The 14965-nt window shown below is 33.0% G+C and overlaps 1 protein-coding gene across 1 annotated transcript; it reads left to right on the top strand.

Annotated features, from left to right (window-relative positions):
- The first annotated feature begins 5 nt into the window (after positions 1 to 5).
- Positions 6 to 3437, top strand: LOC132190886 (signal peptide peptidase 1-like). The gene is made up of 6 exons (XM_059605912.1): positions 6 to 44; positions 894 to 1049; positions 1199 to 1268; positions 2052 to 2188; positions 2306 to 2383; positions 3077 to 3437. Exons 1-6 carry the CDS (start codon positions 6 to 8, stop codon positions 3155 to 3157), a joined length of 561 nt encoding a protein of 186 aa, XP_059461895.1. The 3' UTR covers positions 3158 to 3437.
- The last annotated feature ends 11528 nt before the right edge of the window (positions 3438 to 14965 follow it).

Below are 14965 nucleotides of genomic sequence, written 5' to 3' on the forward strand. Positions count from 1 at the left end.
GCAGAATGGCAAACCTAAAGCTTGCTGTTACTTATCTTTTATTGGTTCTTTAGATAGTCAAGTCTTGCTCCAATGGTCTTCTTGAATAGGTTTCCCTATATGCTTGACTTGCTTTCAATTTTGCTTTTCTGATTGGTAAGTTACGCACTCGGTGGGACATGAACCCACAACCTCAACCTCCACCTTGCTACAAAGGGAGGAAGTACCATTAGAGCTAAAGCTCATTGGTCAATGTCGATTCTGTTGATTCATTGTTCTTGAAAGGATCAATAGTTATGTTCACTCTCTTCACTACCACCACAACCACCACTGTAGCAATAGATTTTACTTCCATACTTTATATGCGGTGATTACACTGCCTGCTGTCTCCCTCTGCCAACACTAGCACTGCAACTGCTGGGACCACCTTTTTCCCCCTATTTTTGTTGCCATGGAGCATGCTTTTCTAGTTTCAGTACAATTGTATCCCTAATCCTTCCTTTCTAAAGTAGAATGTGAAACTCTTTCCTTTTCATGTCAGTGCATGACATTCTTCTATTAATGTATACTTGGCTGCAAAATGCTTAGATTCAAACTAAAGGAAATTTTTCTTGCTATAAGAACCTAAAAGATGATACATTGAATAGTGCTTCGTTTGATCATTTGTTGCTAGAAATGTCTCTCTCACTCTCTTTCTTCATTGGTGGATGTCTCTTTGATACCTAATATATCAGATCCAGAATTTGTTTCATACTTGCATGATTACTGCATTGTTGCCTATTTATCTTCCTTCTCTTTGTAATTAATGTATTTAACTTGAGCTTCCGAAAATATTTGAAGATCCCGAATATAATATATGAAGAACATGTTTTATATTGCCGTTGTCTGACATTGTCAAGATGTTTGGTACCTAGCATGCAGCTAATGTGCTCGGTTTAATTTCCTGTATATATGTAATTTTTTCCCATCCTCAACCCTTGCAGGCTGGACTTTTTGTATATGATATTTTCTGGGTTTTCTTCACTCCAGTGATGGTCAGTGTTGCAAAATCTTTTGATGCTCCTATAAAGGTGAGCAATCTAAGTAAATTGAAATGTACATGTGCTGTTAAAGTTCTTTTTTATCTTTTGAATTCTGCATGTTGCATTCCACAATTCTGTTACTAAGAGTTGATGCTGTCTATCATTCTAATTGTTCAAGTTATTCAATTCTTCTGCAGCTTTTGTTCCCTACAGCAGATTCTGCTCGACCATTTTCCATGCTTGGACTTGGTGATATTGTAATACCCGGTAAGTTTGAGACCTTTATCGCCTGCTTTGTCTTTCTGTGAAGTTTACATTCGTCTGTTCATTTGTTTGTGATTTTGCTAGTAAAGACACTAAAGGGTCTTGAGTATTGGCCTATTGGAAATCAGAGGGACATATTCATTGCTGCTGTGGACCTTGCACATTACATTTGCAGCTAACATCAAGGCACACATGGAACTTATTGTTAAACTTCGCAGAAATTTCTCCCTTAAAACTTTTATTGCACATTTATCAAATTTCTGGGCACCTTCCTCTTCTAATAGCACATTTTGTAGACCCCTTGTTACCAGTATGACATAGTTTTACTTTACTCTCTCTTTCTCTGTCTGCTTTTTTAGTAATTTATTATTTGGTTGGTGGATGAATTTTGTCAATCAGAAGCTTTTCAACTACTGATTTCATCAAGTTGAGGAGAAGTTGAGTTTGTCTACTCAATGCACTTCTCTCTAGGTGAACAAAAACGTTTTGACACATCTTCACCCTTTTTCATTCAAATTTTCTTGTGGCATTATGGACAAGTTGGATAGGTCATGGAAAATATTGCTGATGAATTGGTATTAGATAGGATGATCCCTTTGGAAACAAATATGAAGACTGGAAATGACTCCTGTACCACAGCTACATATTCTTTGGATCAGATTTTAGAGTTGGCCTTTGGCAGCTTTTTTTTTTTTTTTTTTTTTCTTTGGCAGCTGTTTAATTGTGAATTTGTACATATTTCACCAATATGTATTGTGCAATGTAATATTTACTTTTCTCCTTCAGGTATTTTCGTAGCGTTGGCTTTGCGATTTGATGTGTCTAGAGGGAAAGACAGCCAGTATTTTAAGAGTGCTTTTCTCGGATATGGTGCTGGTTTGGTTCTTACAATTATTGTCATGAACTGGTTTCAGGCTGCACAGGTGACTATTGCCCGATCCTCATTATTGTATTCATATTCATAAAATACATGTCGGATAATATTCCCTCACTTCATTTTACTGCTTGATCCTCACTGTTTCTCCTACTATACTTTTCAGCCTGCACTTTTGTATATTGTACCCGCTGTTATTGGATTTTTGGCTGCTCATTGCATATGGAATGGCGAAGTCAAACCGGTTTGTTCATCACCCTTATATTTTCTGTTATCTGCACTGATTTTCTCATTCTATGCTATTACTGTAATTAATATTGCACAAATGTTAAATAGAATGATAAATTTTCCTTTGTCAACCATGAAAAATGTAGCCTGTGACCAACGGAACCATCCAGGAGGCCAACAGAATGCTATATAACTATTTTTTCTGAACCTAAGACATGCCAGGCTCTGTTGTTGCATATTATAGGTTAAAGGCCTCTTGGTTAATAAAGAAAAAGCAAAGAAAGGAGAGAGAGAGAGAGAGAGAGAGAGAGAGAGTTGATAATTGTCTTGGCTGCATATTTCTTTCAGGGGATTAATAACAATTGTTGTTAGGAATTCAAGATTGGTATCTCTCATCCTCTGCATCTAGTTGCAAAACATGGCCAACAGAGTGCTATATAACTTTGTATCCCTAAATAATAGATGAAATCATACTGCTTAAAACAATTTGGCGTGTGCTGAAGAAACAAGTTAAAATCATAATATTGAGAAACATAAATCTAAGGATTGTGTGAATTTGTTGGGATGTAATTGCTCATATTAACTATCTAAAGCTTATCAATTTCATTTAGATCATATTTGTTTAATAACTTTGCCTGCAGTTGTGGCCTGCAATCTTTGTAAGCAATATTTGGCTGATTAGATACTGGTCTTCTGTCATACTGTGCAGTTGTTGGAGTTTGACGAGTCTAAGACTGCAAATTCATCCCAAGAAAGCAGTGATGCCAATGATAGCAAGAAGGTGGAGTAAGTTGAAAAAGCCTTGGACTGATGAAAGAAATACTGCTATTCTCTGAGGATCCATATGCACTTAGAGCTTAATCGCGGCTAACTTATGCAAATGAACAACACATTAACGTGTTTTGGGATTAAGGAAGAAATAATATTTTAGCCTCTTATAACAATACAACAAACAGTTTTTAATTTCTTTCTTTGTTGCCCCAATACAACGGAATTTTAAATTCCTTACTGCTCCATTTGGGGCCTTTGAGCAACATCTCCATTCCTATTGCATGTTTCTTTTTCTTTTTTTTCTTCTTTTTCTTCTTCTTTTTTTTTTTTTTTTTTTTTTTTTTTTAAGTTTTTCCTGAGTCCTGTTTTTGGTAGGCTTCATGTGGTTAGACTTTGTTTGCGATATGCCTTGAGAAGGGAGAAGGGAAAAAAAGGTTTTTATTTTTCATGACTTGAATATGGACATTTTGTTTTCTGGTTCTTGCTTTCCATGCTTACCCTATTGCATATGAATGACAATGTGATGGCCTGATTGCATTGATTTTCATTGAAAATTATAAACAAAAGCCCGTTGCCAACGGAAAATCATAAAGCGTGTGCGTCACGACATGCTTGGTATCCTTACTGATGTTTGTTGATTAGTTGAAGCATATATATATATATATATATATATATATATAAACGCACACACATTTGTCCATAAAGTTAATTACGTAGGTGATTATGTTAACCAATTAGTACTTGTTGCAAAAGAATTAGCAAATGCGGGTCGCCCAATGTCAAACAAAATACAAGTCACGACCATGCTTAACAGTCTTCCTCTATAATGGGAGCATGTTGTAACCCCTTTGGCACATAGTGGCAAATAAATTTCCATAACATCTCTCCCAGTGTTACTTGTATTGGAATAAGAGATGATGAAGCAAAGAAAATTAGAAAGGACGACTACAAACCTAATCATGGCATATACAACTACACAAACATCGCAGACGCCCACATTTAAAGGCAAATCGATGAAATTTAAAAGAAAATGGAAGGATAAGCCAAAAGGTGATTTCAAAATCAAAAGAGCATGATACAAATTGGAAAAACGAGACATTTCAAGGCAAATTGTCCAAAGAACAACGATAGCAGGAAACAGAAGGAAATTGCAATGACAATCATTGAAGTAATGATAGCATAACCTACTACAAACTCCTGATTGATAGATTTAGCAGCAACAAGACATATAACAAGAAGCCGAGAATTTTTTGTAGATTTCAAGGAAAAACTAGTCGAAGAACACAAAGTTTATATGAGCAACAATACTTACAGTGACGTCTTAGAAAAGGGAAAATGTAAGATTTATGTCAATAGATCTGTTATTGTTTTATACAATGTATTGTATGTACCAAGTATTTGTATAAATCTAATATCGGTGCCTGTATTAGATGACAAAGGATATGGCATAAAATTTAAATATGGAAAGGTCTACATTAGGAGAGGGAATATATCAATAAATGGTACAAAAATAGACAATATGTATTTTCACAAAGTTGATAATAAAATATCTATTCCTAATTATTTGAATGTGTCAATTGATAGTTCTTTCTTATGGCATTTAAGATTGGGTGACATAAATAACGATAAATTAATTAGAATGAGCAATTATTCCCAAATTTTGTGGATTTTAATATATATATATATATATATGACTAATAAGTTTTTTTTTTTTTCAAAACATTGGAAATCAACAGAATTATTAAAAGGAATTCACTCAAACACAGGTGGACCTTTAAGAACTAAAAAACATAAAAGAATGGAATATTTTATTACTTTTACCGATAATTATTCAAGATATTGACACATCTACCTTATCAGATATAAGTCTGAGGCTATTGAAAAATTCAAAGAATATAAAATTTGAAGTAGAAAATCAATTAGGAATATCCATAAAAAGGTTGAATAATAATAGGAGATGTGAGTGCAAAGCCATGGATTTTTTCTATAAGGAAAATGGATTAAGGCATTTATTTACAATGCCTTAAAAGTCTCAACAAAATGGTATTGCATAAAAAAGAAGGATAGAGTTTTCCTCCGAACTAAATTGGAATAATTTTCTCCAACCTAATCCCTAAGCTGCAATGTGCCCTAAAATATATGCTTTTCACATATTTTTTAAAACAAAAACTTAACCATTAAACCACCGTTAACTCAAAAACAATTTCATCCAAACCATCAAACTGGGACACGTCTCCCTCTCGGCTCTCGGTCGTCTCCCTCAACTGGGTTTTGTTTGAGCACGTTCAAAGGGAGTCCAAGCGTCTGTTTTCTTTTCATTCAAAAAAAAAAAAAATCTCTCTCAAACTTACAAAAAAAAATAAAAAATAAGTCTCTTTCAAATATGGATTCTGGGTGGCTACATTGAAGATGTTTACCATCCTCTTGCACGTTCAAAGGGAGTCTAGGCAGCTCAAGAAATTCTCTCTCAAAATGAAAAGATAAAGGTGGATCTTCTCGCACATCCAGCTGACATAGTTGCAGGGTATCTAAAATGCAACAAGATCCCAGTTGAGGGAGACGTGGCAGCAGGGGGAGTGTGGGAATACTTTTATTTGTATATAGTGTGGGAATAGTTTTGTTTTTTTGCTTGAAGAAGTGTTGTATGAACATGTTTGTTTAAATGCATGAATGGCAATTGTGAAGTACAAGATTTTATTTTTTTTCCGCACATCAACTGCTTGTTAAAATGCATCATGGAGTTACAATTGCCAATGGTGATGGATAGCTGGTGTTGATGTACTGGTGTAATTAATTTGGTGTTGCCGCTCAATGTCTGGTGCTGGATAGCTGGTTTTTTCTGTAGTTTTTATGAGCGATTTTTTTTTGTAGATGGTACAAAGTTGGGGTAGCTGCATGTTGTTTGAGTTTTATGGCTTTTGTCGGGCTACTATTTTTGTTGAAGGTGCCAAGGCTATAAGGGGACTTCTGAAGTTGCAACAGAATTCTGAAGTTGCTGCAGTTGTAGATGTTTTCGTGAAGCTTTTGGCTTTAATGTTTTCGTGTCCCAATTTGATGACAGAATTTTTTTGAGTTAACGGTGGTTTAATTGCTAAGTTTTTGTTTAAAAAAACATGTGAGATGCACATGTTTTGGGACACATGGCAGCTTCAAGGATTGGGTTGGAGGAACTTTCTCCAACCTAGTTTGGAGGAACTTCCTCCAAGGAAAACTCTGTCCAAAGAAAAAATAGAACTTTGATGGAAATGACATAGTCTATGATGGCATATGCTGATTTATCTATTCATTTTTTGGGAGAGGCATTATCAACAGCAACATATATTCTTAATAGAGTTAAAACTAAATCAAAACCACTCACACCCTATGAATATTAGATAGGCCTAAAACCAAATGTTTCACATCTCAAGGTATGGGAATGTAAAGCGCATGTACTTATCCCAAAACCCTTAAGAGATAAGTTGATAAGCAAAACTTGGGAATGCAAGTTTATAGGATATGTGGAAAATGATAGTGGTTACATATTCTATCATTCCGACAAATGATTGATAGAGGGTAGGAATGTTGTTTTCCTTGAGAATACCAATCAAATTACTCATATGGGTGAGATCATATTTTTCCAAGAAAAAGAACCTCAGTATCTAACATCAACAAATTCTCCATTAAAAGACAAACACAAGATAGATGTTCAAAATAGTGGGAGTATTAAAAGGAAATCTGATGATCTATCTCACAAGGAAACAAACGATAAAATTAGTGGGAGTGAAATACAAAGGTGACCATCAATTACACTCAATAATCATTATGTTCTAAGTGCAGATAACATAAATCTACAAGATGATCTGATGAATTTTAAAGAAGCTATGAATAGTAATGATGCTGATATTTGATTGAAGCTATGAATGATAAGATTGATTCAATTAGAAACAACGATGTATGGGAACTCATAGATCTGCCCAGTCAAAGGAAAGCAATCAAATGCAAATGGGTACTCAGCAAAAAAAACTCGAAGCAGATGGAAGCCTTGACAAGTACAAAGCTAGGTTGGTAGCCAAACGGTTAACTCAGCAATCCAGTGTAGACTTTGTAAATACATATTCGCCTTTGGCAAAGTTGGCCTCCATGAGAATAGTCATGTCTATTATAGCAAAAATGCATTTAGAATTACACCAACTGAATGTGAAAACAGCATTTCTAAATGAAGAATTAAAAGAAGACATCTATATGATCCAACCCGAGGGATTCAAACTAGACGGACATGAAGAGAAAGTATACAAATTGAAAAGATCCCTATATGGGCTAAAACAATTTTCAAGACAATGGTATTTGAAGTTCCACCAAACTATACTAGAAAATGGTTTCAAGGTAAGTCTACTAATCACTGCATTAACGTAAAAACAATGATAAATTAACCATATTGTCATTATATGTAAACGATATATTGTTGACTAGAAATTTTCCGAATATGATAAATAAAACTAAATCTTTCTTAGCATCCAAGTTTGAAATGAAAGACATGGGCGCTGCTAACTATGTATTGGAAATAAGAATCTCTAGAGATAGGAATCCAAAATTATTATACATGGATCGGGAAAAATATCTTGAGAAGATACTTAAGAAGTTAAAAATAGATAATTGTAAACCTTTAATTACACCTATTTCAAAGGGTCAACATTTAAGCAAAATAATGTGTCCTCTAAATGAGACAGAAATGAAATAAATGGAACCAGTCCCCTATGCCCAAGCAATGGGTAGTCTCCTATACACTATGACAAGTACAAGACCTGATATTTGTCATACAGTAGGATTGGTGAATAGATATCAATCCAATCTAGGGAAGGCACATTGGCAAGTGATAAAGCAAATACTTAGATATTTGCAAGGCACTAAAAACATCAGGTGTTGATTTGATTTAAGTGATCAAGAAATTGCTAAATAGACAAACGCAAATTTTGCAGGAGTTGCAGATGACAGAAAATCTACAAGTGGTTATGTGTTCCTATTTGGTGGGACAACTATTTCTTGGCTAAGCAAAAAACATAATTCTGTTTCAAAATCTATAATGGAGGTTGAGTATATATCATGCAGCATAGCAATAAGTAATGCAGTTTGGATTAGATGTTTTATTAAAAGTTAAATTTAGGTATACCTAAGAGATCAGTCAATGTGTTTTGTGATAACAAGTCTGCTATCTCTTTAATAAAAAGTGGAACACTTAGTTCTAAAGGTAAACAAATTGATATAAATTATCACTATATTCAAGATATAGTGGATAGAAGTAAAATAAAGGTTGAATTTATTTCATCAATAGAGATAATAGCTAATCACATGTCCAAGGGATTGCCTTTGAATAAATTCAGAGGGCATGTAGCAACAATGGCGTTAAGATACACCTAGGTGATAGCTACATGAGTTGTAACGACCCAGGGAAAAACGCTAGCCACATCTGCGCTATTACTCTAAAAGGACTAGTCAATTTGGAGTTTTCCTAGAATTCATTATAAAGCCTAGTTTCACCTAGTAATTAGGCAATGTGGGACTTAACACTCATGACTATCTTTATAAACTACCCACTCTATGTGGCTTTCTTCTCATCTTCCCATTATGGGACCGGAGTGTTACATGAATTAACGCATAATCAAAAGGATACGGGGACGCCTAGAAGAACGATTTTATGCATTTTTGCCTAATGGAAAAATAATTGGTCAATAAGGGTAGATAATACTGACAAAGTTCGAATATTACATCCCACATAAATCTAAAGTCCACTAAAAGGCATTAGGTTGAGATTAGGTAATATCTATGCTATGTAAGTGTAAAAGACACTAATAAGGTGAATCAAGGAAAACCTTAGGAATAATGGCTTCATAGGAAGTGCTTGGTCAAAAATTTAGTGCAGGTCGACATATGGTTTTGTGTAGTTGTCAATTGTGGAATGGGTACGGGACTACACTCCCAACCATGGAAAATTGATGTCATTTGTTTGAAAGATAGTAAAATGAAGTCATCCCTAATATGCTATTGGTATGAAAGTATATGGTAAAGGATGCGGTTAGAAAAAAATGACGAAAACATGCACGTAGAACCCTGTCATGATCTGACGCCGATTAGTAGGTTTTACAAATGAGATTTAGCATGGAGCAAAATTATTACTATCATGGCAATCATGCTCAGCTAAAGTTTATCATCAAATGTTATAATGTGATCAAGTGGAAGATGAAGATGTAAGGGTGATCACACCATAATTAATGTGGTTATCACTACACCCAATCATCCCCATTGAAGGAGATAACTTCCACGGAAATTATAGTTAAAAGAGAAAAAATGCAACTCTTCCTTGCACTCTCATATATATGTGGAAAACCATAACGTAACATTCATTCTTGCATAATTTACCTTTGATCCTCCATTGTATTTCTATCATAATGGGAATGAATAAAGAAAGAAAGAAAAGGTCTTGTTTGGCATCGATTTTGAGTTTTTATTTATTTATTTATTTTTATTGTAGTAGGAAGTAATTGATGCGATATAAAATTTTAAATTATAAAAAAGTAAAAAAAAAAAAAAAAAATTGTTTTGTAATAATTTTTTATTTAAATAGTAATAAAGAATAAGTAATGCGATATAAAAAGTAAAAATGTTGGAGAGTTGAAAAAAAGAAAAGAAAAGACCAAAGCATTTTAAAAAGAAAAGAGAACTGGCAGAAAATGTGCAACAGAGTTTGCATGTCCATAAAAACCACATCGTGCTTTTTAATTATATGTTTTAGATTGTGAGAGCTCTTGGAAAATAGTTATAGAGGATCTAACGTAAAATGAGTTTGCTCCAAGTTTTCTGCACTTTTGAGAGTTCTGTTCTGTCGAGAGGTACCTACACGCATGGTATTCTGATAACAACTGCTCAGCACTTTTAATAGTAAAGCTACTTTTAAAAATTATTTTTAATTCTTTTATTTCACCATTTTGGACTATTACACTTTTAATTGAATGCATGCCTTTCGTCATCTTATTCTTTTCTATCAAATTAATAATTAAATGCATATAAAACTATAACTATGCCTCTACTCTAAAATAAAAAATAAAAAAATAAAAACCCAAAGGGATTGGACCTTCATGGCCACAATTTTACTTGCAAAATCATTAACAGCTTCTGTGTCCCATTTATTCTATTTTCTTACTATAATCTTCAAACAGCTAATTAATATTTTAATACAATCAAATATCCAAATGACTAAAAATTCACGTGTGTCGTGTACCATCAACCACTAATTACGATGTGTAGTACATGGATTTTAAGTATACTTATTTCTCTTAATTTGTAAATGTTCCCCTAATTTTTTAATTTTTGTAAAGTCACCACAAATTTACGTTAAGGTTGCAATGTCTTTTCAATCTAATAATTTTTGTAATGCCATAAACACAAAAAGTTGAGGAATTCTTTTTTTTTTTATTATTATTAAATAAAAAAGGAAAACAAAAAAGAACGAAAAAGCTGTGAAATAGCTGTGAGTTTGTCATGGGTCACAACATTTTTTGGCTTTTTTTTTTTATCAGAATTTTTTGCTTTTTATCGTTTTCTTTCTAAAAAACAAACGCTAAATTCTCAAAAAATATATATTTTTTTTATCTAAATTTGTTTTTTATCTAAATTTTTCGCTTTTAAAGTAAAGAACAACTAAGTCTTCCAGCAGTATCTCTTCTTTAGATAAAGTATGATTCGTGAACTTGAGCCTCAGTTAGAATGCGGCAAAATAGAGGACCTCTTATCCGGAACCTCCTCCAAAATACTTTGGGAGGATAAACTAGTGACTTAGGAAAATATTCAAGAAGCAGCCTTTCGTGGACTTGGAAATAATTACACATGATGTAGCAATGACGTTAGGTAGCACCACGACATGATGTTGGTTCTTCTTCTTTCATAATCCGAGTAATTATCTCTAAATCATCATCATAGTTACCAAAAACCATTATTCAAAGAAAAGAACAACTCTTACAAAAAGGCGAGCCATGAGAGAAAAACTAGAGATTAAATGGAAAGGAACCTTTGGTTGAGGTGAAAGAAAATTGGAGAAGAAATAGTCTTGTTTATAGTGAATATTATGACAGTTGGGAAAAGATAACCTTTTTGAAAATATGACCGATTGGAAAAGACATATTTGGAAAATATGAATGTTATAAAAAAGACAAATTTTGAAAATATAACCGTTGGCAAAAGATAAATTTTAAAAAATATGACAGTTGGGAAAATACAAATTTTCAAATCTAGGGATGTTGAATAAAGAATAAAGAAATCCTTAAAAAAATAATTGTTTAAATGAAGGAGTGAAAGTGAATATCTAATTTGAAAAAGTGAATATAAATACTTTAAAAAATAAGAAGTTAAAATAAAATAAATAAAATAAAAAATCTTCAATTTTTTTTTTTAAAAAAAATTACAGAGCCCATTGAGAATTCTCTCACAGCCTAAAACATTTAACTAAAAAGCATGATACTTTGGCAAACCAAAATAAACCATAAACGCTCTCTTCTCCCTCCCTGCAAAAAATGCTGTCGTCCATGCTTCAGGAGGAGGGTAAAGCTTCTAGTTTCCCTCCTCCTCCCCTCTTTTACTGTTTTTTGCTTTTCCTTTTATTGAGCTTCTCTCTTCTAAAAATAACTGTTTGAGAAAACTTCACTAAGAGTTTATTTGAGATTGCATTTGAGAAATAGAGTTTTTAAGTCAAAAAGAACTTTTGGGTAAAAGCTTCATTTTTAAGCTTTTGCCAAAAGTGTTCTTTGGCCATTTTTCGGCTTATCTGACCCTTAAAAGCGTTTTTAAATTTTTTACCAAACGAGTACATTTTTCTTCAAACGGGCTTTTTGAGTGTTAAAAGTACTTTTAGGCTCCTCAAACACAATCTCAAACAGGATCTAAGTCCCCCTTGAACTTCCAGCCGATTTTGCAAACCTCCCATGAACTTTCAAATCTCTTATTTTGGACCCTTGAACTTCAATTTTCTCTCACTTTGGACCCCTTTGTTAGTTTTCAACGTTAAAGTCAAACAGTCTGACTTTTTATGCCCATTATACCCCTACTCCGTCCTGGGTGAGTGTTGTAGTTTTGAAGTCCAAAACAGTGTAGTTTTAACATGAGGGTATAATGGGTATAAAAAAGTCAAACCGTTTAATCTAACGTTGAAAACTGACAGAGGGGTCCAAAGTGAAAGCAAATGGAAGTTCAGGAGTTCAAAATGAGAGATTTGGAAGTTCATGGGGGATCTGCAAAATCGGTTGGAAGTTCAGGGGGGTTAGTGAAGTTTCTCCTAACTGTTTTCTCCCTAGAGTTTTCTCTGGATCTATCTATCATCTTAGTCTTTGATGATTTATTATCAACCCTCATAAAACCAGCAGCGGCATTGCCCATCCGAGCATCATCCTCCTTGCCAGTCATCTTCTCCACTGCCTCTTCGGTCGGATCTGTGAAATTTCGAAGAATGATTTTTTCTAAATGAGAACTTCCTTTCTACGCTAGTTCCAACTTGCAATGCGCCACACTACCGCTCTCACCGGCGTCCAAACTTTCTGGTGCCATCATCTGCTCCTCCCCCCAACATCCACGCGCCAACGCGTGGATATTACGCACCAACACGTGGATCTCATTCATCGGACATAATCCTCATGACACTTTCCTATGCTTTGTCTTCAGCCGAAGCTGTTGTTTTATCAGTTTTTCTATTATTTACTGTGTTTTTATGTTGTTTAGAATTTAACCCGAAGTGTTTAGGCTTTTGACTCTTTGTCTATATTGGATATCAATTTTCCGTTATTCTTGCTCTTCTTAGTCGTTTCGGTTTCCTTGGAAGCTGGACAAGATTTAAGTTGTCGATTCTTAACCTGTTTGGTTTCTTTGCAAGCTTAATTAAATATAAGTTTATAATAATTTTTTTTACTCCGGATAGTTATATCTATTATAGTGGGCTGCGAGACCCGCGGCTGTCAAAATTGTATTCTCAAGTAACTTCCAACTTTTTAGATTTTTTTCATGACTCTGGGCTATTCGTAGTCCATCTTGATTAGATTATTGTGTTCTTTTATTTTTATTTTGCCTTTCTATGTATCCACAGTGACTGGATACCGATAAGGACTGGATACCGATAGTGTTCAAAGTTGAGAGTCTAATCCACAGTGACTGGATCCCGATAAGGACTGCTCAGTCCTTAAAAAGTAAAAGTCACTTTTAAAAATGATTTTTTAAAAAAAATCTTAATTTTTAATTGTTTTATTTCACTATTTTGGACTATTATACTTTTTTCTTTTTCTTTTTTTTTTTTCTTTTTTTTTTTTTAAAGCACATCCATTCATTCAATCAAAAGAAATTAAAAAGAAAACAAAAAACACAAACAAGCTAAACTGAAAAATCCAATTCAGACAGACCACAAAACAGAAACAAGCTAAACTGAAAAATTCAATTTAGACAAACCATTTGCACTTCAGTCAATTAAGAGACTAGAAAAGTGGAAGACACTAGTGAATGCAACCGATGAAAGTCGTCTTAGTCGTGGCATTCTATGATTAACAAAACTATATAGAGTAAGAAAACTCCTAAAAACTTAAATATTGACAAATTTACAAATATACCATAAAGATTAAGCAAAAAATAACAATGGAATAAGGGTTTTCTTCATAGACATAGAGTCTGACCAAACATACTATTAGCACATCAATGAACTGGAAGGAGACCAAACAAGTGAAAAAAAAACCCTGTTATGAGAATGGAGTTTATGCGGAACAATTATTAATATTATGGTATATTAAAATATATGATACGGTAGAATATTTTATTGTGTTTATTTTTATTTGATATTGTCTTTATTTTATTTCATGTAACAGTCTTAGAGCCCTTTTGGGAATGCGATTTTAAAAATTGCATTTTGGAAATCGCTACTTTTTAAAATCGCACATGTGTTTGATAAAACATGTTAAAATCACACAAAATTTTTTAATGCATGCCTTTCGTCATCTTTTCTATCAAATTAATAATTAAATGCAGATAAAACTATAACAATGCCTCTAAAGAAATAAAATAAAAACTAAAGAGATTGGACCTTCATGGCCACAATTTTACTTGCAAAATCATAAACAGCTTCTGTGTCCCATTTATTCTATTTTCTTACTAGCTATAATCTCCAAACAGCTAATTAATATTTTAGTACTATCAAATATCCAAATGACCAGCAATTCAAGAAAGTAAATAAATAAATAAAAATAATGTGAACAGCCAGAAAATGTGCAACAAATTTGGAAAAAATAAATAAAAATAAATAAATGCGAACAGCCAGAAAATAAATATTCCTACCACTTGTAATGTTCCTCCAATCTTTTAATTTTTGTAAATCGCCGCCAATTCACTGTAAGGTTGCAATGTCTTTCTAGTCTTTTAATTTTTTCAATGTGATAAACTCAAAAAGTTCAGAAAAAAAAGAAGGCAAAAAGATTTTGGAAAAAATAAAATAAAAAATCAGGAAAAAATAAAGAAATTGAGAAATAGTTGTGGCTTTTATTTTTTAATTTTTTTTTTCGTATATCAGAATTTTTTTGCCTGCATCATTTTCTTTCTAAATTTTATCGTTTTACTTATTTTTATTTATTTGCCTTTTTAGTGTTTTCCGAATGTTTTGCTTTGTTTGTTTGTTTGTTTTTTTTTTTTTATTGAAAATTTAGCTTTTTATTTTATTTTTTATTTTTATGAACCTTTTGTTTTATTTATTTGTCTTTTTCATTTTTTATATATATATATATATATATATATATATATATATATATATTATCTTATGCATGATATTTTGGTTATT

This window comes from Corylus avellana, chromosome ca8, assembly GCF_901000735.1.
Source record: "Corylus avellana chromosome ca8, CavTom2PMs-1.0".
Classification (NCBI taxonomy): Eukaryota; Viridiplantae; Streptophyta; class Magnoliopsida; order Fagales; family Betulaceae; genus Corylus; species Corylus avellana.

Bases quoted from the DNA above. Each gene is read 5' to 3' on its own strand.
- LOC132190886 (XM_059605912.1), top strand. From the start codon at position 6: ATGGCAAACCTAAAGCTTGCTGTTACTTATCTTTTATTG. The intron at 1,050-1,198 runs GTGAGCAATCTA...ATTCTTCTGCAG, and splicing joins CTTTTGATGCTCCTATAAAG to CTTTTGTTCCCTACAGCAGA. The intron at 2,189-2,305 runs GTGACTATTGCC...TATACTTTTCAG, and splicing joins ACTGGTTTCAGGCTGCACAG to CCTGCACTTTTGTATATTGT.